General features: G+C 40.3%; 1 protein-coding gene and 1 long non-coding RNA gene across 2 annotated transcripts in view; one reads left to right on the top strand and one right to left on the bottom strand.

Moving 5' to 3' along the window:
- Window positions 1-27902, bottom strand: part of LOC128028800 (uncharacterized) — a 47579-nt gene that overhangs the window by 17555 nt on the left and 2122 nt on the right. The window contains exon 2 of the long non-coding RNA XR_008187256.1: window positions 16680-16823. This is a non-coding gene — a long non-coding RNA (uncharacterized LOC128028800). The remainder of the gene's footprint in view (window positions 1-16679; window positions 16824-27902) is intronic.
- On the top strand, window positions 327-22875 carry LOC128028799 (sodium channel subunit beta-2). Its single transcript, XM_052616136.1, has 6 exons — window positions 327-561; window positions 16691-16857; window positions 16988-17198; window positions 21131-21326; window positions 21408-21475; window positions 21886-22875. The coding sequence occupies exons 1-5, from the start codon at window positions 480-482 to the stop codon at window positions 21415-21417; spliced, it is 666 nt and encodes a 221-aa protein (XP_052472096.1). The 5' UTR covers window positions 327-479; the 3' UTR covers window positions 21418-21475; window positions 21886-22875.

The following is a 27902-nucleotide window of genomic DNA, read 5'->3' as shown; positions in this document are numbered from 1 at the left end:
ATGTGTATTTCCACCTCCTGCTCATTTGAAGTGCTTTGATCTTCAATAGTAAGGAGATGAGGAGAGGTGGTCCTACTGCAAGCTAGCGCCTCATTATTTGGTTTTGAATCAACGGCCGCTTGGATTTTCTTTACACTGATTTCTGACTTCTCTCAATAGAGCAGAGACACATTATATATAGACACATAGATACATTCAGATTGTTTTTCTTTCTTTTTAATCTCGTGGAATGAGTCATATAATTTTGTGTTCAGCTATTATGGTGAATTGTAATATGGTTAAATTGAACCCCCAAGTACTACAAACGACAAACCACAACCATGAGATCAACCAGATTCGCTGCTAAAGACACTGCCAGCCATATCATAGATCAAAATAAAAACGTTTTCCGCGTTTTTTTATGTTAATTGAAACGAAGAAATAGATCTCAAACGCTTTACTGATCTTATCTTTCGCGACGTTTATTGTCATCGACCAAAATGCCTATGTTAATGCATTTTATGAAAACGCAGTGGGCGTCCGCTTTGAAATTATCCTGTGTTGCATTGATGGTATTTCTGGGTAAGTAAAAAAAGCTTCTGATATGGAAAGAAAATATATATATATATATACAATAAAAATAAGACTATTCGTCGTTTTAAATAAGTTCAGTGTACAAACAGTTTGCAGTCTAGCAAGATGCATGCGTTATAAGAAAGGAAACAAAATGGCATATGTAATTACATCATATCGTTTGATAGTTATTATTGTTACAGATCGTCTGTAAAACATTAAACAACACTGCTGTGTTTTTCGCATCTCCATTATCCCTGCTTTGATTGTGATGGCATGTGAGCGCATTCAGCTTCAGTATGGAACGTAAACAGGACATATTATGTCTATATTTATTTGTATTTTTTCACATTCATTGTCACACATCAAGAAACAGCGCTTCTGGGTGTTTTTAGACAAGCAGCTTTGATAAACACCAGTTTAATGATTTAATTAATTCGGGTTTAATGATCTGTTTTATAACAGTTATGTCATATAATCAGGTCATTGTTATATTGATGAAACAGACCATATTTGTTTTTGTATCAATGTTTTTTTTTTTTTTAACGCTTTCTTCAAGTTACATTGTTACACCAGTAGGCGGCATCTCGTGTTTATGAGCAAGTCTAATTTAAGGTAATGAACTGCATGCTGCCTCCCATTAGCTGTTTGGTAAATAAATAAATACAAAATTATATATATATATATATATATATATATATATATATATATATATATATATATATATATATATATATATTTGAGAAAGGGATAATAATAATAATAATAATAATAATAATAATAATAATACTATGACAGTTAAATAGGAAAATTACTGGATACAACTTTGGGGTGAGGAAAAAGGGGTTTATTGGAGTTAATCTATGTTAAACAGACGTTTCATGTTAACATCTAACTTTGTACAATAAAAAATAAAATAAATACATAAAATAAAACAAAACTCTCTAAATAATGACATTTTATATCTGCACAAACAAGTCAACAAGATAAAATAACCATGTGCATGTTGTGGTTATTTTTCGAATAGGTTTACTGCTACAGCTGTGGCCTCATAAAACCGTTTCTGGTAAAGGATGCACGAGGATTATTTTAGTAGAAGGCAGATTACCTATTTCTGCATAATGCATGTGGTTTTGGCCAAAAAATTTAATGAATCAAAGATTTCTTAGCGAATATCTGTTCAGGCTTAAAATAAACCAAAAATAAATGAATAAATAAATAAATAAATAAAAAGGCACACACCAGAAGAGTTGCATACAGCTGAATGGGGAAGTTGAATTCAAGTTCCAGTGAAAGCAATTGAGTTTTTCGAAAAAGCCACCAGAGGGCGGAAACCACATTGTTTCGGTGACAGTAGAGGAACATGACCTGCAATTATAGTAAAAACGTTTTACTAAACTGTCGAAAGTACTCCTAAATCTAATCTTAAATTATCTAATGAAGATATGGCCATACATCGAAATCTAAAATTATTTAATAAATGCCATTTGGTTTGATTTATTATATATATATATATATATATATATATATATATATATATATATATATATATATATATATATATATATATATATATATATATTATGATAGGCCTGCAAATGTGGCTTAATTGTCATATTGCTTGTATGAATATAATATATTGAATGCATGCATTTTAATACATGTTTTGTTCTCGAGAAAACTGGTCTTACATAGTGACTTCCTTTGGCAAAATGATTTGCATATCAATGCCATATTCAGGTGTACAGATAAATACTATGGATTAGCAATATTTTTGTGGCATCCTGTTCCACAAGATATTTAAGTTAATAATAAATTTCAGTCAGCTACCTGGAAAATACTGAATTATTCCACAAGCCCCAAAAGCTATTGAACCCAGTTTCATTATTGGAATTTCCTCTTCTCCTTCTTCTTCTTCAGAACCATTACCAAAGATAGATAGATAGATAGATAGATAGATAGATAGATAGATAGATAGATGATAGATAGATAGATAGATAGATAGATAGATAGATAGATAGATAGATAGATAGATAGATAGATAGATAGATATTGCAATGTTAATGTATTTAATTTTGGTGGAATAGATCTGCTATTCTGCTGGTGCAGAGCAAGTATGGAGACTTGCCACTGTCAATACATCCACAGACATGCTGCTGTGAGCATGTGGGGAATACACTGTCATTGTATGGGAAAGCCTGGATATTTTGCTGTAAATAACTCATGTTGTGCTCCACAGAAGAAAAAAAGAGTCATATAGATTTCAAGACATAAGGGTTTGTTAACCATTACAGGATATTAATTTTGAGGTGAACTATCACTATTAATAGTGAATCAATAGATACCAATGCAACTGCAGTAGAACGGTTGCCTGTAAGATGAATGTGACATATGGTAACATATGAGAAAAACATCTGCTTCTGTCTGAAATACAGAAGCCTGGATTGCCTCATTCAATGTTTTGCCCACAATATTTCAGTCATAAGGCAGAAATACTATGTGGTGTACGGATCCATCTAAGCAGATTTGTTGTGGTTACATCGTTTTAAAAACCTTATACTGTTCACTTTTGAAATTAACCCTTTCGCATGTGAGTTTAAAATATTCTAGCTGAGACCCCGGCGGGAGTTTTTTTAGACGACCATTAGTTTAGAATGTGTCGCCTTATTGTTTCCATGGCGACGCGTCATGCTTGTCATGTGACACAACACAGCCGCAATAGATCTGTATGACACATGGATTGCTTTTATTTCGTTTTTACTGTTTTATTAAAAATGTTCCCAAAACATGCTCACTATATTATGAAATATCTGATATTCCGATTCTGAAATATGTGCAAGTAAATATATTTGGTAGCTTAAACACTTTTATATCGACTGTGTTAGTTGAGTAATGGGCGCCGCCATGTTAGTTCACGCTGAATCCGAGCTGTGGCATTTACACAGAGACAATATACACACATTCATCCTCTCCTCTCGAAAACACATTAAAGTAAGTCCGCGGTAAACTGGGAGAAGAGCAGAGTAAACTTTAGTTACCTACACAATCTGTATATGATATCAATAAAAACATGTCGTCAGATTATATTTGCAAGGATCATTATTGCCGTTTCCACAGACATATTTTACAAACTGTAAATGTATGTTTTTGCCAGTAGCCTACTCATGTATATTTAAATGTCTGAAACTTTAAATAAGCATTAAATGGTTGAAAACACTGAATATCTGTGATAAAATGACCAGTGCTCAGTGCGTCCGATCTGGCTCTGCACCAGTCAAAGCGCGAAAACAGATTTAAATTCAGCAGTTGATGACATGACGCACTAAAAATCACACCGGTATGATCGTACGCATCAGGGACCAGCCAAGACTGATCACACCGGTGTGATCGTACGCCTGAAAGGGTTAAAGAGATTATATCAGTCCGGAACAAAACACAGACACAGATGCAGGCTTCAGCAAGAGACCCATTTATTTTTTTAATAAGTTTTCAAAAGGAACTCCCTCAAAGAGAACAAAAAAACAGCCATGGAATTAAAAGAAATAATACAACAGAAACCATGGGCCACTAAAATGTCCTTGAAATAAACACAGGGCACTCCACGGCGCGGGTTGCATAGGATTCAGTGAACAGAGATAGTAAATGGTAAATGGACTGCATGTATATAGCGCTTTCAACAGACCACATGGCCATCCAAAGCGCTTTACAATTTGCCTCACATTGGGGGGACATTGGGGTCTTGCTCAAGGACACCCTGACACTTGGTCAGGTGGAAACAGGGATTGAACCACCAACCTTCTGGTTTGTAGACAACCTACATGAACCAAGAAAGAGATGAGAGAAAGAAGTGAGGAAGCCAGCATCCGAGTTGGCAGAGAAAATCTATGCTTGATGCAGGTGCCTGGCCTAGGAACTGAGGGAGGAGAAAATAGAAAAACAAAACACTGGAGGAAACAACAAAAACCTGACAGGGAGCCAACAATGTCATGACTAGACGGAGCTGCTGAGCAATGGCTAACTAGTGAGCCAGTGCACCAAAGACAGGAATAAATAAAGCGAGACATGAACAAAGGTTAGATTTAGATCAGCAGAATCAAACAATTAAGTGTAGTGAGGGTGGTAACGAGAGGGGAGGATGGCCACAGATAGATACAGAACAGTACCCCCCCCCCCCGGACAGACACCACCAGGTGCCGTAGGAAGGGGCTCACCTTGCCGACAGAAGTCCTCGATCAGTGTCTGATCTAAAATGTCCCGGGCCGGAATCCAACTCCTCTCCTCCGGACCATAGCCCTCCCAATCCACAAGATATTGAAAGCCCCGATCCCTACCTCTGACATCTATCAACTTCCGCAAAGTATAGACCGGGGACCCATACACTAGATGGGGGGTTGGGCTGGGGCAGAGGGAACAAGAGAGGAATACAACACAGTTTTAACCCTTGAGACATGGAAAACAGTGTGCACCCGGCCAAGCATGATAGGAAGCTTGAGGCGCACCGCCGCCGGACTCAGGACCTTGGTGATCCGGTATGGGCTGGGGCAGAGGGAACATACCTGTTGCAGAGACCAGAAGGGAATTATGAGCGTATTCTACCCAGGACAGCTGTTGGCACAGGAGCTCGGATTGTGGGATGCTAGGCAGTGAAGAGTATGGTGGGAACAAACAGACTACCTGCTGGGACACCCTTCGGAACAGGGCTTTTAAAGTAAAACCTCCTCTACTTGTATTTCAATGCCCCAGGAGAAGGATGTCACCACCACTTTTTTGGGAAAAATAGTGTCTACTGACTCTTCCTCCCCAGGGGCCTAGAACAGATGGGAAAGAGCATCGGGCATAACATTTTTGGACATGGGCCTGTAGGACAGGGTGAAATTGAACCGGCCAAAGAAGAGGGCCAAGCGAGCCTGTCGGGAGTTCAGCCTCCTGGCTGAAGGGATATATTCAAGGTTTTTATGATCCGTTCAGACCAGGAAGGGCTGAGCTGCACCCTCCAACCAGTGACACCACTCCCCCAATGCCAGCCTGACCGCCAAAAACGTAAAACATATGCAATAATTCAGTTCTGGAGGACTCAGGTAGTAGTAGAAGAAAGCACAGGGATCCCCCTTTACATCCAGGTGCGACCGCTGTGATAGGACCATGCCTACACCGACATCGGAGGCATCCACATCAACAATGAATTTACATTTATGATCTGGCATAGACAAGACAGGAACAGAGATAAACTGGGACTTTGATTTATCAAAGGCTTCCTGTGGCCCTTGCCCTTACCTTACAGGGGTCCGCTTTGATCTCTCCCGCAGAAATAATGAACCTCAAAAAACAGAACTGACTGGGCATGGAAGACACACTTCTCTGCCTTGACATAAACCTGGTTCTCCAGCAGCCGCTGTAGCACCTGGTGAACATGCTGAGTGTGTACCTGCAGAGATGGAGAAGATATCAAGATATCGTCAAGATACACAAAGACAAAGCGATTCACCATGTCTCTGAACACATGGTTAACCAGGGCTTGGAAAACAGCTGGGGCATTGGTCAAACTAAATGGAAGGACCCGGGACTCAGAGTGTCCCGTGGGTGTGTTGAAAGCTGTCTTCCACTCATCCCCCTCACGTGTGCAAATCAGGTGGTAGGCATTCCGGAGGTCAAGTTTGGTGAAGACCTTGGCTCCCTGCAAAAGCTCAAAGGCAGGAAACATAAGAAGCAAGGGGTACCTTTTCTTTATAGTGATGTCATTCAGGCCTCAATAATCTATACAGGGACACAGGGAGTCATCCTTCTTCTTGAAAAAGAAGAACCTGGTGCCTGCAGGCACTCCTCAAGTGCATATGTGCCTGGCTGTAGGGCAAACACCATGGAACACGGGGACAAGAAGGCCCAGCAGAAGTTGGGGTCTCCATCATAGGGCAGTGGATTATTGCTACAGGCCTCAGGCTCATGGCAAGGAATTGAATGAACTGGTCGACCCTGCGCAGCTTCTCACTGCAGCTCTTGGATACGAATGGTAAGCTCAGCTACCTGAGCCCCTTTCACACTGCACATCGGACCCGCAATATTTCCGGAACATTGCCGGGCCGCCTTCTGTGTGAAAGCAACCACGTCCCGGGACTGATTACCGAATTGAACCCGGGACGAGCGCTGTGTGAACAAAAGCCAGATCTAATTCCGTATCGAAGTAATGTGCGACTCTTTTACCAGCTGTTTTGAAGGAAGATCTACGTTCGCGGCGAAAACATATGTGCAAACTGTAATGAAGCAGAGGGTTCCTTGAAGATCCCGTAACGACGCGTGACATTAGCTCGTGACATGTAATGTACGAGTCGACAATGCTAGGCACGTTATACTTTCACTGAAGCAAGCAAACGATCTCGGCGTCAGCGCGGAAAGCGAGGAACTAACTTGAAGTGTGTGAAAGCACGCACATATACCGTGTCATCACTGGCAGTGTGAAAGTGCCAAATCTAGCGACCAGGGAACAATTGCAGGAACACTTTACCCCTGTATTTGCCGGAATGGCAGTGTGAAAGGAGCTTTGGTTAGCCAGGAACTCCACCTCCACCTCTGGGCCTGCTGTGTCCATCTTGGCTAGATCGATCTGTCAGGCTAACAACACAGACACAGATGCAGGATTCAGCAAGAGACCCATTTATTTTTTAAGTCCAAAAAAACAGCCGGGGAATTAGGAGAAATAGTCCAACAGAAACAATGGGCCACTAAAATGTCCTTCCAATAAACACCCGGCAGAGGGCCCTCAACGGCGCGGCTGCTTGGAATTCAGCTAACAGAGATGAGAGGAAGAAACGAAGAAGCCGGTGTCCGAGTGGGTCGAGAAAACTTCTGTGGGATGCAAGTGCCTGTCCTAAGAACCAGGGGAGGAGAAAATAGAAAAAAACAAAACATGGGAGGAAACAGCAAAAACCTGACAGGGAGCCAACAAAGTCACGACTAGACGGAACATCTGAGCAATGGCTAACTAGCGAATAATAATCTGGCATCGTTGGGAACCAAAGAGGGGAATAAATGGAGAGAGAGATGAATGAACATTAGATTCATGTCAGCAGAATAAAACAATTAAGAGTAGTGCAGGTGGTAACGAAAGGGGAGGAACGCCACAGAAGAGTGCATGGCGAACGATCAAAACAAAACACCATGTGCTCACAACATGCAGATAGATACAATAGAAGGACAGGGTAATCAACCCAAGGACATGACAACATCATAATTTAGAAATCCCACATTAATATGAGCGAGGAGTGAGCTGAAGAGTAAAACATCCCACATGTTTATATAACACACATGTTAAACATGTATATCACACACACACACACACACACACACACACACACACACACACACACACACACACATTAACTTTGTTAACACTTTAGAATAAGGTTCCATTAGTTAATGTTAATGTATTAAAGGGATAGTTAACCAAAAAAAATTAATTATGTCATTAATGACCCTCATGTCGTTCCAAACCCGTAAAACCTCCGTTCATCTTTAGAAAACAGTTTAAGCTATTTTAGATTTAGTCTGAGAGCTGTCTGTCCCTCCATTTAAAACTTATGTATGGTAAACTGTCCATGTCAGTAAACAGTATACTGTCCAAACATCATCAAAGTAGTCCATGTGACATCAGAGGGTCAGTTAGAATTTGTTGAATCATCAAAAATAGATTTTGGTCCAATATTAACAAAATATATGACTTTATTCAGCATTGTCTTCTCTTCCGGGTCTGTTGGGAGTGCGTTCAAGTGTAGTGATATCCGGTTCGCGAACTAATCATTTGATTTAATCGGTTCTTCTTGAACCAGTTCACCAAATCGAACTAAAACATTTGAAATGGTTTGTGTCTCCAGTAAGCATTAATCCACAAATGACTTAAACTTTTTGACGCATTGAAAAAAAATGCTTTTTGACTTTTTTTATTATTCTTTTTTTTATGGAATAAAACATCAACAATAAAAACAACTAACTAGGTTAGCTGATGTCAATAGATATCAACTTTGGTTAATACTTTCTCTGACAAGCAGATGTTTTGAGACCTATTTTGCAGTTTGGTCAGGTGACATTCAACACATACCCTATTGAAACAAATAATTTCTGTAAAGCTGTTTTGAAACAATATGCATTGTGAAACTTGCTATACAAAAACTGAAATTTAAAGCTATGTGATAAACAAGTTAGATCAAAAGGATTCTTAAAATAGTAATCAAAAAGTAGTCAGATTGTATTACCTAAAATGTGTTAATCTAATAGATTACTGACTGTAATTTTGAATCAGAAATGGATTTCAATTTGTAAGTAATCTCCCCATGTATGTATTCGTGTGTGTATTATTTTATTATTAGTTTTTACCTGAATATACAACTCCACAATGAACCTTGTTCACATTTCTTCTTTTACCACAACCTTGAGAGCAGAACAAAGAGGACACAGATAAGGATGGGATTTGTCAGGGAAAGGGGTGTCACGACACACCGGTATTGACGATAACCGTGATATTCAAAGCAACAATTATCGATATCATGTAAAATTACTGTGTGATGATATACCGGTGTTAGCAATAACTGCAATATTTAAAATGTACAGCTCTCTTATGATAACACCACACGTAAATACTCAGGCGCCAGAACCCGGTTGAACTCCCGGGTGGCAGTATTGTGCCTTAACACTGACACCTGTCAAACAATAAGAAGACCTAGCGCTTGCAGCTAATCTGAGATGAGCCGTGTTCATCAGAGTAAGTTGTCATTATTTTACTAGTCATAGAATGGGAAACTTTATATTAACCTGTTAACAGTGGTTTTCTGTGTTCATATATTTAAGTAAAGGGTGATTATTTTAATAAGTATCATGTTTTCTTTACTCATCTTGTTTTTGTATTTGCAATTGATACCGCCTGTGCAAAGTCACACTTTATTTACTTGTTCAAAACTATTAACTGTTACACAACTAAAACTGATCTTGAAAAACTGAGGGACCACATTGCTACATTTTCTTTGTAAAATGTCAAGTTGGACGCAGTGCCGTGAACTTAATGTCCCATCCGTGGTCATTCTCCAATAAGGTCCATTAGTTAACATTAGTTAACATATGTAAATAACATAAATAATAATGAACAATATAACCACACCATTTATTTATCTTAGTTAATTAAATTTCAGCAATGTGAACTAATATGAACAATGAATGCCTTGATTTTTATTAACAAATATTAATATAAATTGTAATTGTATGTATTGTTTATTGTTCATTTGTGATAGTTAATACATTAATGATAATAAATGACATGTTATTGTAAATTGTTACCATTAATATTTATTCATCATACTGTTGAACTTGACAGTATTTTCTTGTTATTGCATATAAGTTTCAAAGAAGACGGAGAAAGCCATAGTCTTGTGCCCTGCGCTTATCAGTATCCTTATGTTTCCTTATTAGTAAAACTCAATAAACAAGGTAAAAAATGTATTGACTGATATATTTTTTACCTCCAAGGTTTCTATAGATATCAAGATATATTGATATTAATAATTCTTATGGCCACAATAACCATGATATGAAGTCTAATACCGTGACAGCCCTGGTCAGGGACTGTTGTTTAAGAGAGGATGAGAGAGAGCTACACTGCAGTATTCTATGCCTATATCACTCTGAACTGGTGAATATTGGTACATGTCCATCAAATCAGTACCCCATGAGTGGGCTAGAGACGTCAATGATAGTCAGACCCCTTGTTTTCATGCTTATACACCAAAATATTCACGAACAAGAGTTAACAGATACACTCAAGATTTATTGTTACCTTCAAACTACAATAATTTGACTATTATTTACTGATTCTTCTGAAACAAATGCATGCATTCATTAATTAAATGGCCATGGGGTATGTGAAGGAGTTTTAAAGCGTCTCTGCTGTGGTACAGACTGCAGAGAGAAACGGACTAAATATACATGAAGCTAAAAGGGTGGGTGGAGACGACATTGATGTAGTGCCCGTATTGAGTAACACGTCCGGGCAGAGTGCTGACTCTGCATGTGTGTGTGTGTGTGTGTGTGTGTGGTGTCACATGTGACATGATGCAGTACTGCATCATTTGTAGCACAAATAACATCTGTGTAGTTAAAATTTTGCCTAGTAAGCACGCTGTATTTAACACACTATAAATCATAATATTTACTGAAGCTATTCATATATATGTGTGTGTGTGTGTTTTCTGAAAACGGATGCTCTAGTTCTTGCTCTCTCTCCATGACGACACATGGTTTTTCTAAGGGAGGGGGTCGGACTAAACTGCAGCACTTTGAGGTGGGGGTGGGGCGGGGGGTGGAAGGGTGTGATGAAGTTGCGGCTACTACTGCAGAGAGCTGAGCCAATAAAGCATAACTGCTGCAGCACTGGGAACCTGTCCAGAAACACAAAATTCCCGACTGCAGGGGGAGGAAATGGTGCAGAGGTTGAGAAATAAACATTTAGACAACATGATACATTTTTTTGCCAATTCATTATCATACCAATAACAATCCAACTTAAATTGTACATTTAATACAGACAAAGATTAAGAATAATTTATTTACATTGAACTTGGAAACACTGGGGAAAATACTTAATACTTAAGACTTTGTAAACTCATATCGCTCAGGATAGAATGACATTAATAACTTGATAAATATTACAATCTTTTACATTTATTGGGATTCCAAAGTTTGAAACTGGTCTCAGGTTACATATGTAACCATAGTTCCCCGAGTAGGGAACGAGACACTGCATCCTCTAGGGAGCACTTTTGGGAACACCTCGTCGTGACGTGTCTGAAGCATACATTGAAAAAACATCAACTTGTTGGCCGGCGACAGCCTCCGACGTCACTACCGGCGCGACTATAAATCAGCACCGGGAGAGCACGTCATTATCTTCTTCGTCTGAAGCTTGCGTCCGAAGCATGGCAGGGAGCTAGAGGATGCAGTGTCTCGTTCCCTACTCAGGGAACTAGTTACATAAGTAACCTGAGACCATTCCCTTTCGAGGGAACTTCGAACTGCGTCCTCTAGAGGGCACTTTGGGGAAAAGTATACCCACGCTGCCATGCTGAGGGGAATGCAGGCCAGAATCATGGTGAGCACTAAGTACCAACTCTACCATTTCCATGGGAGTTGCCCCAGGTAAGTTTAGATGGCTGTCTGTGACAGTACCCCTAACGGCCAAAAGGCCTAAGCTACATACCCAACTTTATTGTTAGGGCCTCGGCCCAGTGTAGAGCTGAAGGTTTGGAATCAGTATAGATTCCTTTAAAGGGATACGGCTTAAGAACCTAGCATTTGTACCAAGTCTTGCCTGTCACACAGGGGCTAACGCTAGCTTACGCATAAGCTTGCTGAAAGAGCTGTCTCAACAGTTCTCTAGTAGCAACACCCTGTTTAGATAGGTATCCAATTATACATAGGTGGAGTGGCGCCCAAGATGAACGGGGCTTTTACCAACTCAAGAAAGGGCAGGAAAGTAACCGAGCGAAGCCCTCACCATATAGGATTTTTTGAAAGAATGCAGAATACTAGCGTGCAAACTTACCACAGTGTGGATTTCAGAAAGTGTGCAAAGACTACACGTGCACACTTACCATAGTATGGATTTTCAAATACTGTTCTAAGGAGGGGCTCTCATGGCACGCCCATAGAGCAGCTCATAGATGGAATGTTGCATCTCAAAACAGTATGATTGAGAGTCATCAACTCGATCTATGGAAACAATACTGGAGCGCTCTGGGGAAAAAGCAGAGAACTCCGTCTCATACGAGAGGAGAACTCCGAGCTCAGAGTAGCACGCTCATAGGCGACCCTTTTATTAGAAAAAGGGGAGCGCTGCTAAGTTACCACGAGAATCACCCAAATAGCCCCTAATGTTGAGGGAAGCGATGCTTGAGGTGTATAAACAAATTCACACTGGCTGAATGGAGCCCAAGGAACCCAGGTCTAATCATCTCAAGAAAGGGAATGAAGCGGAGCGCGTAAACCTTATTCTACAAGATATCCGAAAGTTTGCAGAGTGCGCAAAGTGGATTTTAGAAAGTGCGCAAAGTGTTCTCGTGCACACTGACCACCATGTGGTTTTGAGAAAGTACACAAAGCTTAGCGTGTGTACTTAAAGGTTCCTAAGCATCGCAGAGGTGCTGAATCTCACGGGAGAGGCAAGCTCAATTTTACAAACCTCTGGCGAGGGGAGCATCATCTGAGTCAGCATATACAAGAAGACTTCTGTAACTGCCACCTCCACTTCCTGGTAGATGCAACAGCACCCCTAAGCGGCCAGGAGACCCCTCAGGGTGACCTGGCCAGACATCCATGAAATTCCCTGCAGTGCTGTGCCAGGCCTGATGATCAAGGAGGCTCCCTCAGAAACCTGTGATCTCAGCCGCCTAATACCGGAATATGAAACGGATGGCTGCTGCTGGCGAATGTTTAGCAAACTCTATAACTGAGCACTGCAAAGGAAACTCACAGAGTTTATTAGTAGACACGTAACCACCAGCAATTAAATACACATACGTATATACAGAGAGGGTTACATTTACTCACCCACCCTCCTATGCCGGAGCCCCGCTCAAGGGGCGCCTCCTTTTAGTCTGGACCATCAGTCAGGTGGTTGCTATGGACATAGAACCATAAAAAACATAGGTCCAGCATAGGAGACTGTTATGCGAGAGGTTTTTAGGAAGGGAATTAGGAAGGGGAGGATAAAAGCAGAAGTTAAAAATCCCCAAAGGGAACGAGTAGATACCTCAGTATCACTCCGATTTGGACGAGAACGCTGCCTCGTCTAGATCATACCCCTTAGGTTCTGCTTACCTCCTCGTGACCCATGATTCCTCTAACCCCTGCCCGCAGGTGGGGGAGGAGCGCGAGTTGCGACACTAGCCTTCTGTGCCCATCTTTGATCCTCAGATCGAGACAGACCAGGACCCCTATGTTGTTTGGGCTCAGACCTGGACCTTCATGGAGTGAAGGATCTGAAAGCAGCAGAGCACGCCTTCGTCTCCCTGAACTTCTCAAATCGCCGTCTCAACGGAAATACCAAAAAGTTCAGAAGGCGAAACCTGAGCATCAAGCAGAAAGCATTTTCTTTCCTCCTGATGTCTGTTCATCCACAGATGTCTCTCCGCTGCAAACCATGGCCGCCATAGTCCTGCCCATGGCGGAGGCAGCCTGCTCGGTAGCACGGAGAGAGATCCGTGGTGCGGCGCAGCTCAGCTACCTGATCAGAAAAAGGCCGCTGCCTCTATCCAGGCCTCTTAGCAGATCAGTCTGAAATGCTAGAAGCACCAGCATTGTCTGTAATAAAGCCACAGCCTGACTTGCTACTGCATATGCCTTGCCATTTAAGCAAGATGATTTTCTGAAGGGGATTAGATGGCAAGGAGGGAGATTAGGAGAGGATGTTTTTCCTGCAGAAAGAAAAAAATTTCACAGATAAAAATTATTTATAAATTATTTATAAAATGTTTAGCTCTTTCTACAGGGGTCATTCCCACCTAGCTGCTTTCGCGCATCACCTCAATGTCGGCAGATTACTTTCATGCCAAAACCGATGGATTGCGAGAAGAAAACCGCATCTTTCATTTCTTTTTAATCTCTGTATGGAGATCATGCACAAATGAAAGGCTCACCTGAGCTGGAGGGCTATGGTCAAAAGGTAACTTTCGCTCAATAACCTCCAACAGCTCTACATACGCAGGGCAGGAAATTTGAGAAGGCTCAGTATCAGCTTCTTCACCATCCTCAAATATCTCCTCCTTTTTCATGGGTAAAAACCTAGCAGAGCACTAACCGCATTATGAGAAAGTGTTAAAGATATATCATCGACCTCCCAAGTCTCTCTATCTCGTCCGCCGCCCCCCCCCCCCCCCTTTTTTTATGAGCGTGAAAGGGAAAGTCCTTCTTTAAACCATTCAGACAGATCCACCTGTATTGTCACGAGCTCATTCTCTTCCACGCCTCAACGTGGACAAATCCTGAACCGCGGGAAGCAGATGGCTTGCCTTTTGTTTCTTTCAGAAGAGAGACGAACGAGAGCGGAGCATTTTCCATTGAAAAAACGCTCACAATGCACGCAGATTGCCTCCTCAAAGACATCACATGCGTGCTCTTCACCCAAACAATTGACGCAGAGATCGCGTGTGTCATCGGGTGTCAAATAACGCCGATGCACACATCGTCTAAACGCTTGCTAGTTGTCGCCATGATAAACAGAGAAAGATCGCCCTTACCGGTTCTTTCAGATGCACGCTTCTAATAAAACAGTCAGTGAAGATGAAGAAGATAATGACGTGCTCTCCCGGTGCTGATTTATAGTCGCGCCGGTAGTGACGTCGGAGGCTGTCGCCGGCCAACAAGTTGGTGTTTTTTCAATGTATGCTTCAGACACGGGTCAAAACGGGGTGTTCCTCGAAGCGCCCTCTAGAGGACGCAGTTCGAAGTTCCCTCGAAAGGGAACTTGAGAGCAAATACGTAGTTAATATTTAAGTGAAGCCTGAATATCAGAATGTTGTTGTTGTTCTTTTTTTTTTAAAGGGGGGGTGAAATGCTCGTTTTCACTCAATATCCTGTTAATCTTGAGTACCTATAGAGTAGTACTGCATCCTTCATAACTCCAAAAAGTCTTTAGTTTTATTATATTCATAAGAGAAAGATAGTCTGTACCGATTTTTCCTGGAAAAACACGACCGACTGGAGGCGTGACGTGTGGGCAGAGCTAAAGAATCACGAGCGCCAGTAGGCTTTTGCGTTGAGAGCATGTGGAAGCTGTGACATAACGGTGAGGGAAAAACCATCATCCAAAACAAACCATGGCTTACAGTCAGATTCAGCCGTTTATTTATGATCCAGAATCAGATCCCGAGGCTGAAACTGAACGAGAGCAGCAGCAGCAACGACTCGCTCCGAGCGGGGCTCGAACCCGGGTCTCCGGCATGGGAGGGGACGCACTAACAAGGAGGCAGAGATATTTTAAGCAGTTTTACTCACCGCCTGCGGTTCCAACACACGATCGTGACCCTTTTTGTTGGGATTGCATCATCCTTAAGAAATAAACGATACGCAAATCCGTCGTCAAACTGGGGCTTGTTTGTAAAACAAGCATCTTCGAAATGCAGGGAACAAACAAAAATACTGGCACAACTCCGTTGATGCTCTGTAAAAATAAACTCCATCCACTGGTCCCTTAATGCTGTTTTTTTTTTGGTAATCTGTGCAGGGTTGTCTTGCCCTGGCAACCAAAAACACACTTATTTTGTGACTTTTCGCGACGCTCTCGCTCTGATCAGTGAAATGTCTGTGCTCAGCCTCGCTATACGGGAGCACGTGCTCTTCCGGCAGAAGTGTCCTTAAGACCCATATAAGGAAATTCTGCTCCATCTAACGTCACACAGAGCCATACTCGAAAAAAAAACTTTCCGAAACTCGTGACAAACCAGAAGGAGTATTTGGGAACAAAAATACTCCTTCAAACGTACAACTTAATTTTTGAAACTTTGTCCATGTTTAGCATGGGAATCCAACTCTTTAACAGTGTAAAAACTCAGTATGCATGAAATAGCATTTCACCCCCCCTTTAAGTAATTTTCCTTGTGTTCTCAGATTCTTGCACTGAAATATTTTAAATGTGCAAGATACAAACAGTGAAACAGTTGGAGCAGTCCTGTTATCACTGTATTAAAGTTTAGGGGTCCAAATAATAAGAGTAATAATAATCACAGTTTTCACATAAGAATAAATAAATAAAATAAGCAGCTTAACTATTTTCAACATTGAAAATTATAAAACTTAAACGCTAAATGAAAAGGATGTTCATTTAATAAAAAAAGTAATAAAAAAATAAAAATAAAAAAATTCAAACTATTTAAAATAGAATAAAAATAAATGTTGAAATTTCTGAAAGGAGACAAAAAATTACACACACATATATATATATATATATATATATATATATATATATATATATATATATATATATATATATATATATATATATATATATATATATATATATATATATATAAGACTACTATTCAAAAACCTGCTAGCACTTTACAGAAGTATCTCACCCATAAGATGTGTATATTTACCTCTCTTGTAGCCTGTCCAGTGAACTCCATGGATGTGCTGGTGCCACCACAGATCTACGCACTCAATGGGACTGATGTCAGAATCCCCTGTGCATTCACCTCATGCTACAAGCTGGACCCCAGCAAATTTGCCATGAACTGGACCTATCAGGAGACAAGCAACAGCACAGAAGAGATGGTGAGAGAAAAACAAAGACTAAACATGCAAATACCATGCTAAAAAACTTACTACTTGAAGTTACATGATTCTCTTGTTTGTTTATCTTTCTCAATCTACCTTCATCCAAAATGTGTTTTTTTTTTTCAAGTTCATGACCTATAAGAACAAGATAACACCCTTGAAGTCAAGCCGATTTGGAGATCGAGTCATATTTTCTGGAAACCTGGATAAGAACGACCTGACCATCACTGTCTTAGATGTTCAGCTAACGGACGAGGGCATCTACCACTGCTATGTGCGCAACCCTCCAGATCGCATTCAGGGTCACGGCACCATCCAGTTTGTCGTCCTGACTGAATGTAAGGCTTCAGCATGGGCTAAGAAGTTGTACAAACAAAAGTTGTCTGGCCTTCAAGGTTATTTCAGTAGAGGCCATGATGAATGGGGTTTCCTTATTGCAGCTGTTGTTAAGTCTAGAATTAGAATAAAGTGCTGCATTGATGATGTCTTTTTGTAGGCCAATACGAGGTTAGCATCACCCAGTTTCCCTCAACAAAAACCCAAATGTCCATTGGCTCTGTGAACAACAAACATTTATGGTTCTTACATGTTTGTTGTTGTTTTTTCACATCATGATAATCAGAAATCAGAAAGAGCTGTTTGTATGTTTTATATGTTTACTGATACAAAAAATTTATTCTATTAACAGAAGGTTCTATTGCACAGAGACCATAACAACAACACACAGATAATAAGAAATAAAGATATAAGAAAAAAATACACATTTGTGTGTGTTTTTGTGTGTGTGTATATATATATATATATATATATATATATATATATATATATATATATATATATATATATATATATATATAATTTGTATGTACAGTTGTGGATACAAATAAAACTGTGGATGTGCTAACTAATTTCTAGGTTTTGGCCTAGAAAAATACATCACTCTATTAATTTGACGAAAACACAAAGGTTTTGTATTCAAAGTTCATCACAATGAAACAACCTTAATTTGCTCAGAAAGATGTAAACAGTTGGTACAGTATGACAGTAGTCAACCTGAAAGAGAAAATTAAGAATACTTAACAATAATATCTGCTCTAACACCCATTCTGGCAACATTGAGAACTCAAGTGTAACTAAAGGTTAGTATGTGATCATTGACCCGGCAGCTAAGCGGTGGTACAGTAACTGTGGCGAGGGGACGTTATGTCTCCATTCCATCCTTCAGGGAACAAGGGTTACATATGTAACCAAGACGTTCCCTCTCAGTCGATCAGTCTCGACGTCACGTCGGTAATGACTGATGAATTAGGATCCCTACCAACACACCAAAGGTGCTGCCCCCTCCAGTGCCCTATGTAGGCCTTCTGATCCTTCCTATAATGCAGGCGATAGGATGCGGCACTACACAGAGAAGGTCAACTACAGTTGTTTCTCGCAACTTGCCAATTTGTAAGCGGACACACTGTAGAGTTACCTCCTCCCAGAGGGGATTATGTGATATTTACTCGTGTGGAGTAACCCAGAGGGGCCCTAGTGCACATGGAAGTCTCTGAGATGGCTCATGGCTGCATCATATAGAGAACATTGGGCACGTAGCAGGGCAGGGTCTCAGTATGTGAGAATGTGCCAGAGGAACTAACGGAACCACCGATGTACCCATGGTTGTGCAGTGTGGTGGAACAAAGGGGCTCGACACAAGGCCTGTGATGGCCCGGCCTATGACGGCATAGGGCGAGGTCTGGGTGTGAAGTGTAATACTCACCTGATACCCCGTGTGCGGGGGAAAACACAGGGTCCCAGCTTGAGGCTTGTGACAGCCTGGCGTGTGATGACATGAAATGGGGACTTGAATGCTACAGCCCTTACCTGGTTCCATGAATGGGCAAGGAGGGGTGTTCTTGGACAACCCACTGCTATCCACTGGCGAGAGAGGAGGAGTCAATAGATCCTGTAATGTACAGTTCACAATAGTGATGTGCGGGTCGTCTCTTAACCCGCGGGCCCCACGGGTAAACTGCAGGGGTGGGGTGGGTAAAGAAATTGGCACTTTATTTGCGGGGCAGGTTGGGGCGGGTCATTAAAAACAAAATTTAAAAAAAATTATTTATGTTGCGTGCAATTTAGTGATGGAAATTTGTATTCTTTCAAGAGATTCGTTAATTTTCAGTTCGTTCACCCCAATGATTCGTTCAGAGTCAAGAAATTTTACTTTATTTGTGGGGCGGGCTGGTGTGAGCCAAATAATTTCTGAAAAGCGGGACCCGTGGGTTGGAAAAAAGTCCGACCCGTGCATCACTAGTTCACAACTGTACTCCTCTTGAGACCCAGAGACTGAGGAAACTGCCCTTTATTGACGTTTTGGGTACCAAAAAAAAAAAACAAAGGATTCTCCAACTGTCCCTCCTGAGTGGTGTGATCACCATCTCCCGACAAGCAGTCTCCTCCATCACCGGTTCACCCGTATCAGAGCTTCTTGCACTTGTATTTAGGGGGGCCTGGATGGGCTGGGCGTCCTGCCTGTGAACAGCTCAACGACGCTGCCTGGTGGAAAGCTGCTGCTTGGCTGAGAGGGCAGTCGCAGTGGGGTCCCATGATGATGAGCAGGCTGAAGGGCTGTAGCCGGGATGGAAGCAGCAGGTTTCCTCCAATGCAGAATGTGTTTAATCGCTTCCGTTTGCTTCTGTGCCGCACAGAACTGCTGGACGAAGCTCTCAACAGCGTCGCCAAATAAGGCTGGTCTGAAACACATGAGCATTCAGGAACTTAACCTTACAATTCTTCTTCATGTCAGCCAGACACACCTGGACCACTAATGTGGACATCGCACAACCTAGGGACTGTATGGTCACCTTAGTCGCTCGTAGCGCGAGGTCCATTGCAGCACACAGTTCATGTAGAACTGCCCAGTCATGAATACCCTCATGCAGGTCTTTCAGGGCTTTGGCCTGATGGACCTGCAGTAACACCTTGGCAAGGAGGGCAGATGCCGCCTCCCCAAAAGTTCAGTAATCATTGCAATTTTTGCCTGATGAATACTTACAGGCCTGGAAACACACGCAACCCACAGAGTGATAGCAGCCAGTTGCATGGTGACTGATCGATCCACCAAGGGAATACTTGTGTACCCCAAAGTGACTCCACCATTGAGGTTAGTGAGAGCAGAGGAGCTACAAGATATTGCGAGCTCCTCCATGAAGAATGGTACCGAAGGGTGGTGCTGAGAACCAGGGATGATTCCACATGAGCCCAACATTCTTGGCAGCACAGGAAAGCATAGCCATCATCTCTGGGTCTGGCTCAGACAACGCTGTCACACCCAAAGGGAGCAACGCGGCCAGTTCATCATCCCAAGAGAGAGAGAGAGAGCTCTCCGATGCAGCTATTGACATCTGGTCTCAAGGGGGTAAACCAAATGAAATGGCCGGCTCCCCAAACCAGAACGTCCCTGCGGAGTGCTAGAGGTTGACAAACTCCCTCTGCAGCGTCGCCCCGATTGCCAAGACGAACACTGGATTGTGGCAAAGGCAGAGGGAAACCGCAATGTTTGACCTAATGGAGTCTTTCATGAAACTCAGAGATGGTCATATAATAGAACATGCACCATCCACGAATGCTTGCTCAGTGTGCTCAACCCCCAGACACGTGAGACAGTGATCGTGACCATCCCGAGGAACCAGATAGTGACAGCACCCAGAAACGCACTGGTGATAAACCATCTTTAAAAAAGACACAACCACTCGTGTTTCTCTTTTAGAGAAATGCTCTTTGTGCTGAAGCATGCAAGGGAGCTGACCACTGCACACTCATGGTGTGGCTGTCTGCACAACAATGATTTAGGTTCGCCCGTGCTTGTGTAGCGGGGATTAATACAAACTGAACATGCACAAAACTACACGTAAATTTTTATCCATATTATGATTTATTCTTATCAAAGAAGTGAATGACACTTAAAACCTATGCAAGGGGTTCACATTATTTAAATCAGAATATGAAGTCAGGTGATTTTGTGTAATAAAATTAAGTTTTGATGTCACGGGCCTCATTGTTATGGCAAAACAAATCAATCTCTGGTACGGTGCTTTACTATGAGATTTATTTATTTATTTATTGATAAATAGTTAGCCACTAGAAGTTGATGTCATAACGCCTCAGTCTTGGCTCAGAAATATCTTAATAAATATACATTTACTATTTTTTTTTTTTACTATCTTTTTTTCTTTCTTTTTTTTTCATAATACCCTTAACTCATTTTTTGTCTTCCTCTGCCCAGTACCGCCACCTAGAGATTCAACTATTGCTGTCGCCATCGGGGCTTCTGTGGGGGGAGTTCTAGCTTTGCTCATTCTGTCCATGGTGGTGGTGAAATGTATTCGCAGACATAAGAACCAGGAGCTGATCTCAGATGAGCAGAAGATGGAAGAAGAGGCCAAACCAGATGGAGAAGGAGGCACCGAAGAAGCAACGAAGTAAGATTTTTTTTTCTTTTTTTCTCGGACCGAAGATTTTCTTCTGTATAAACAAACTGCTTACTTCAATTCTTGAAACAGACAGTCCTAACCTGCCATCTTGGCCCTGGATGCCTAACGGATGGTGGAGCTCCATCCTACACATTCTGGTAAAATTTATGTTAGCAAATGTGTTTTGGTGGTCGTGTGATTGTGGTTGACAGTAGCCCTTTAGTAGTAGAAGTTTTCCATCTAGTCTGTCTTTTATTTACTGTGTTCTGGAACCAAATTTCCTGATTGCTATTAGTATCTTTGTAGTCTTCATTTATATGGTTAGGGTCTGTGGTGTCATTGTTGTGGTGGTTTCATTTTTTTTGTGTATGTTTTTTTTTTTTTTTTTTTTTTACATTTGCATAACTGCACATATGACCTGTATTTGCAAAAAGGCTTTTTAAAGTCTTTGATGATTTTTTTATATACTGTACTTTATATATCAATATTCATGTTTTTACTCTAAAATGTCTTGTATATATATTTAAATATATATATATATTTAATTGTATTTATTTTTACCTTTCAGAAATGTATGCCTCCTGCATGAAAATATGTAAAAAATATTGGACTCTTCATCCTATAACTGTCTCATTCAACAATACTCGGTTTTCTTGTGTAGCAGTCAAACATGTCATGTTAGAAAGATCTCCACCACAGTATCATGGTGTCCAGTTACCAGTGAGAAATCGCAAAAGTTGTTAAACTGCCTCTTCAACCTAATATGACATGTTAAGGTTATAACAACTTCCTTCAGAACTCTTCATTTGGACTATTATTTTTTTCCAAAGTCAAGGAATTTCTCTTCACTTTAAGTTCTGCAATATTAGCATTAACAATATTAGCCATCCAGTATTTCTGCTGAGAATTTTCTAAAGATATTCATTTTAAATTATACTGAGTCTTCATTATAACTACCAAAGTATTTTTATCCTTATGGTGTTTATATGTTTTGACAGAAAAATCACTGCCCTCAACATCCTCCTAAGTGGATGTAGAAACATAACGTGTGTGTTTGTGTGTGTGCCTTCTATTGAGTCTAATAGTGTATGCTGTTTTTACTATCCGGTGTTGGTAGAACAGCAGCATATTAGTCAGGTCCTTGACTATGAGTGTTCAAAATGTATAATTTTCTAGCTTACAAAATATAACACACCTCCAAAACATTCACAATCATTGCATGACAATTTTCTTAAGCATGATACACACAATTAGCACAAAACAAAGAATCAATTTGCACAAGCATCTGGCACATTCCACAAATAGGGCAGGCTTTGCTGTCCCATGACTTAAAAAAAAAAAAAAAAAAAAGCTTTAGAGGCACAAATCCCATGTTGTCTCTTGACTTATTAGATACTGTACAGTGTGTATAGAAAAGCTGCCTTTACAATAATCACATTTTCATTATAAAAAAAAAAATAAAAAAAAATAAGAGACAGGTTTTTTTTTTCTTTCTTCTTTTCTGAGCTATATTTTCTCAGTAAAACTTATGACATCCAAGTGAAAGATATAACAAAAAAAAATGTCAGAAATGTTTTTTTTTTTTTTTTGTAATTGAAATTTGATTCACTGATTTGAAAAAAAAAAAAAAAATATATATATATATATATATATATATATATATATATATATATATATATATATATATATATATATATATTATCCTCCTCCTAGAAATTACTTGTAAACTCAATTAGGTGTAGCTAATGACCTTCTCAATGGCATACATTTGACCATTTGACTTTCAACTGTGATCAGGTGTGGTCATTTTGATCAGCTCAGACTGAAAAGAGTTCTCCTGGTGGATTTCAGTCCTTGGTAGTGTAACTGAAGCAAACAATCAACTGTGCGTGGCAGGGTGCTGTCAAAAGATCTCCAGGGATAAAGTTTTGATAAAGTTGTGGACATGCACAAGTCAGGAGATGGATACAAAAATATTTAAAAGGCTTAATCAGTGCCTAGAAGCACATTCAAGTCAAGTTATTAAGAAGCGGAAGGTATTTGGTACTACACAGACCCTCCCTGGATCAGGACGTCACTCAAAATTGAGGATAATCTGCTGCCCTCTGCCAGAAAGTTGTCAGTGGGACAATGACCCAAAGCACACAGTCGTTGAAGGAGGAAAGGGTGAATGTCTTTGCATGGCCAAGTCAGAGCCAGATTGCAAATCTGTGGAATGACCTGGAAACTGCAGTCCACAAACGCTCACCCTCAAATTGAACTGAATTTGAGCAGTTCTGCAAAGAAGAGTGGGCAGCTATTGCAAAGTCTATATGTGCAAAGTTGGTAGAGATGAAGACAAATTCCAACATACTAAAGGCTGTAATTAAAGCAAAAGGTGGTTCAACAAAATATTGACACAAGGGGTTGATCCTTTTTTCAACTCTGTGTGTTTGTTTGTTTGTTCTGACATGTAGGTGTTATATCTTTAACTTGGATGTTATAAGTTAATATAAGTAAAGACAGCTTGCTTAGTTTTTGTACAACAAAAACTGTTTCCATCTTCAGTTCAGGCTGCAAAATAAGAAAATGTGATTATTTTAAAGCGAGGTGATTATTCCCTATAACCACTGCATATTTGTTAATATTTACGCTTATTTCCCTATTACCAAATAAATTAAAAATGCAATTTTCAAAACATTTCTTTCACACTTAAACATCATCATTACAGGTGTCATGATCATGTGACAAGTAAAACATTATCTATTTATAGAGAAAAGCAAAAGAACAAACCTATACAGAAATAATAAAATAACAATAATATTTGATTGTTAATATTATTGATTGTGTTTGATAATGTATGTTGTGGTGTATTATTTGGAATGTGTGAATTAATTTTACATGAGTTTCTTCTTGAACATACAAGATGTGAAATTAATTTTTAGTCAGTATTTAATATAACACTTCATATTAGCCTCATAATCAAATTTCACACATAATTGTATCTGTTCCGAAAGATGCTAGGTTTTAAATTTAGGAAAAAGCAAATGAAAGATACTGGATTGGAGGATAAAAAAAAAAAAAAACTTATATGGCATCATAATGAGTAACTTTGAGTTCAAGGAATTGGGGGGCGGGGGATAATCTAAACAAAACTACAGCTATTAAGTCTAGAATGGGAAATTCTGTTGTTTTATACTGACTTTGTTGGGAATCTATTTTGATAATGAAACACTCGTGATTGTGAACTTTCAGTGGACTTGTAGTAATAGACTGCAGACTGTCTATTAGATTATGTAGGGAAGGGGCAGGTCCTCTACATACAATCTGCTAAATCTAAACAATTTCAAAGAATAACCTAAATAGTATTACAGTATAATTTTGTGTTATGTTCAGGAAATGTGAGGAGTGTGTTTTAAATAGTTTTATTTAATAAAAAACGTAAATATATAAACGTATAAGTATATACCATATGTGTGTATATTGTAATTTTGAATGATGTTAAAAAAAAGCAGCATGTCTTTCTGTATTTTTTAACTGAGCAAGACAATAATATCATAGAAATGCAGGCTCATTTACAAACAGTTATTTGTTGTGGCATAAAACCTCATAAAAGATATACAGCTTTTGTTTATAGACCATAGAAGCTTAACCTATTTTAACATTATTTTACTTCAATATGTTTGATTACTTGGTTCCCTTTGAGTTGGTCAGTTACGACGTCACATTGATGACCAACGAATTGAGATCTCGCTTTGAGATTACTTTGTAAACTAAACAAGCCAATTGACATTGGCATGCGATGATTGCATTCAGCTGACACTTATCACAGCATGAGGGAAAAAAAGGTAGCCAGTCCAATGCATACCTGCATTTTGTTTCAGAGCGATCGACATTATTGTTCTGCTGGAGTCATGATCACATTTGTGGGAAGATAACCATCTCGGAGCTGTGGACCAAACTCTGTTTCTTCCAGGGGTGCGGAGCTCCGTTGCCTCTGCCGCAATGTAGTGTTCGTTCTGGTGGCAGCCAGGCAAGGACTACTTCAGGCAGTAGCACAGGTGGTCTGAGGGTTACAGTGGTGGCAAACCTCTCAGGGAACCAACCTTCGGGGGACCATCACTCTTCTAGCACTTTGCAACCAGTCAAGCCACCAAAGGAACGTGCTGAGCCCTCTTCAAAGAGTCGATTGGATGTCAATCACTGCATTAGAGGGAGAGCTCTCTGGAGAGGAACACTGAGCTCCACTAACGCCCTTTGGGACAGTGGCAAAGCCTCATTTGGATCTGGAGATGTCAGCTATGCCTTCCCAGGCCACTGAGAAGGTAGGGCTTGAGGGGGAACCTCAACCGGGTCCCAAGCCCTCATGGTTGGATGATTGGTTTCTTGGGGTGGCTCTCGCTGGCTCTCAGCACCCCGCCCAAGTTTCTTTCTTGCCGGAGGTGCATAAGGAGTTCACCAGGTCATGAACTGCACCTTCTACTGCTGGAAACCAACCTTCAGGTTCCTCCTTCCTCACCACCCTCCACGGGTGCAGCTATAGGGGGTATATGGCGATCCCCCCGGTGGAATGGTTGGTAGCGATGTAGTTGTGTCCTAAGACCACCTCCTCCTGGCGGGGAAACCTGTTGCTCCCCTTCTGAGCCTGTGGGTATCCGTCTGGTCTGACCGGTGGTGCTTATATGGCTTGTGCAGAAGCTGCCTCCACCTTACACGCTATGGTGTTATTCCAGGCTCATCAGGCCAAGGCACTGAAAGGACCTGCACAAGAGTGGTAACGATTCAGATGTTCTGAAAGAAGGTCACCACAAGTTCTCTGTGTCGTGTGATGTCCACACTTGAGGTCCAGGAGTGCCATCTCTAGCTGTGTCTGGTCGTCATGAGGGATGCTGACAAAGTTTGGTTACTCAATGTCCCAGTGTCCCAGACTGGCCTCTTCAGTGATGTGGTCGAGCCTAGCAGTTCAAGCCCAGCAGAAGCAGACTGAGGAAATATGTCACTACTTGCCCCAGCGGGCAGCTGCTGCAGTCTGCCAGCCACAGGCCCCACCCTGCTCATCACCGAGGGCAGCCCACTGCATCTGCCCCCCACTTCTGCTCTGCATATGAGCAAGCGGTGGCGTCCACGGTATAGTCCATGGAATAGTCTTAGTGCCCGTGTTTCCCCGGCAGTCTCTCTACCAATTTTGGAGAGGGTTACAATCACCTTTACTCTTCCATATGCACCTAAACGGTTATTCATAAGTGTAGGTGAATCCGAAATCTCCTTCGGGAAGGATGAGGCTTCTGCAATGTTCCTGTTCAAAGTACAATGGGTACGTTTTCCCAGTGTTATCCAATCTCACTGATTGGGTAGTCCTACAATAACTGTGACCCCTCGACTCCTCAGCGAAAATTTGGTATGCGTTGCACCGGCTGCCTTTTAATACTCCAGCTGTGATCAGCGGCAGCTGGATGCAATCATCGCATGCCAATGTCCATTGGCTTGTTTAATTTTTATCATACATCTACCATACATAAATATATTACACTTTCCGTCATATTATATTCCAATAAGTATTTAATGGATCATATATATATATATATATATATATATATATATATATATATATATATATATATATATATATATATACCATTATGTACATTATGGATTCTGCCGTTACATGTGCAATTTTGCTCCATTTGCAGCTCAGATTTGTTTTAATTATTATTATTAACATGAGTGTTCTTGTTGTTAATTTAAATGTTTACTTCAGTTTTGCTTTATTGTATTATGTACCAAATTTGATATTTACATATTAATAACTTTTATCTGTTATTTCTATGTCTTCTTTGATAATCAATGATAACCAGGTCAATGATAATCATGTATTCAATGACATCCAGTTACTTTGTTTACATGGATATATACATTATGAATTATACTGTATTTTTAACACTATTTTTGCATTAAGAGTAGATATTTGCCTAATGTGAGCTACATCAGAACCACATCCACAAAATGTAAATAAAAAACTAAAAAAGGATATTACCAAACCATTAAGCTCCTAATTTGATTTTGCAACGATTTTATGGCTAGTGCTTTAGTGCTTCCCATTCATAGGTTGAATTGGCACGAAACACTACTCTAAATCCCTGATTATCTTTTATTAGAGTTAGACAACAATATCCTAGTTACTTGTTTACATGTATTCATATGTAATAACATGCATGATACTGGTTCATAAAATATAATTTTAAACTGTCAGAAGCCTGATATTATATAGAAGGTGAATTTTATCATGTGTATGATGTAACCATTATACCATATTTATGATTGTACTGCCTTGATGTAACAGCAGTCCAGCAATTTTGGTTGGAATGGTTTGGGGACCAGTTTTTTGCCCATTTTTCCATCATGCATGCCTCTGTTTAAGTGTCTTGCTGAAGGTCTGACTCTGTCCTACTTTAAATACATATGCTTGCACTGCACCATAACTATACGCTGCATAACTGGTTGTTTTTTTTGTTTGTTTGATTGTTTTTTTTTAATAAAAAACAAAGAAACTAAGCATTTTGTCCCCGTCTCTTTTTAAACCTACTAAAAATATTTAATTAACTGAAA

This window comes from Carassius gibelio, chromosome A15 (genome assembly GCF_023724105.1).
Source record: "Carassius gibelio isolate Cgi1373 ecotype wild population from Czech Republic chromosome A15, carGib1.2-hapl.c, whole genome shotgun sequence".
Taxonomy (NCBI): domain Eukaryota; kingdom Metazoa; phylum Chordata; class Actinopteri; order Cypriniformes; family Cyprinidae; genus Carassius; species Carassius gibelio.
The sequence above is the reverse complement of the archived record's forward strand: the minus strand, read 5'-3'. Positions and strand labels throughout refer to the sequence as shown.

Bases quoted from the DNA above. Each gene is read 5' to 3' on its own strand.
- LOC128028799 (XM_052616136.1), top strand. From the start codon at position 480: ATGCCTATGTTAATGCATTTTATGAAAACGCAGTGGGCGTCCGCTTTG. The intron at 562-16,690 runs GTAAGTAAAAAA...CCTCTCTTGTAG, and splicing joins TGCATTGATGGTATTTCTGG to CCTGTCCAGTGAACTCCATG. The intron at 17,199-21,130 runs GTAAGGCTTCAG...TCCTCTGCCCAG, and splicing joins GTTTGTCGTCCTGACTGAAT to TACCGCCACCTAGAGATTCA.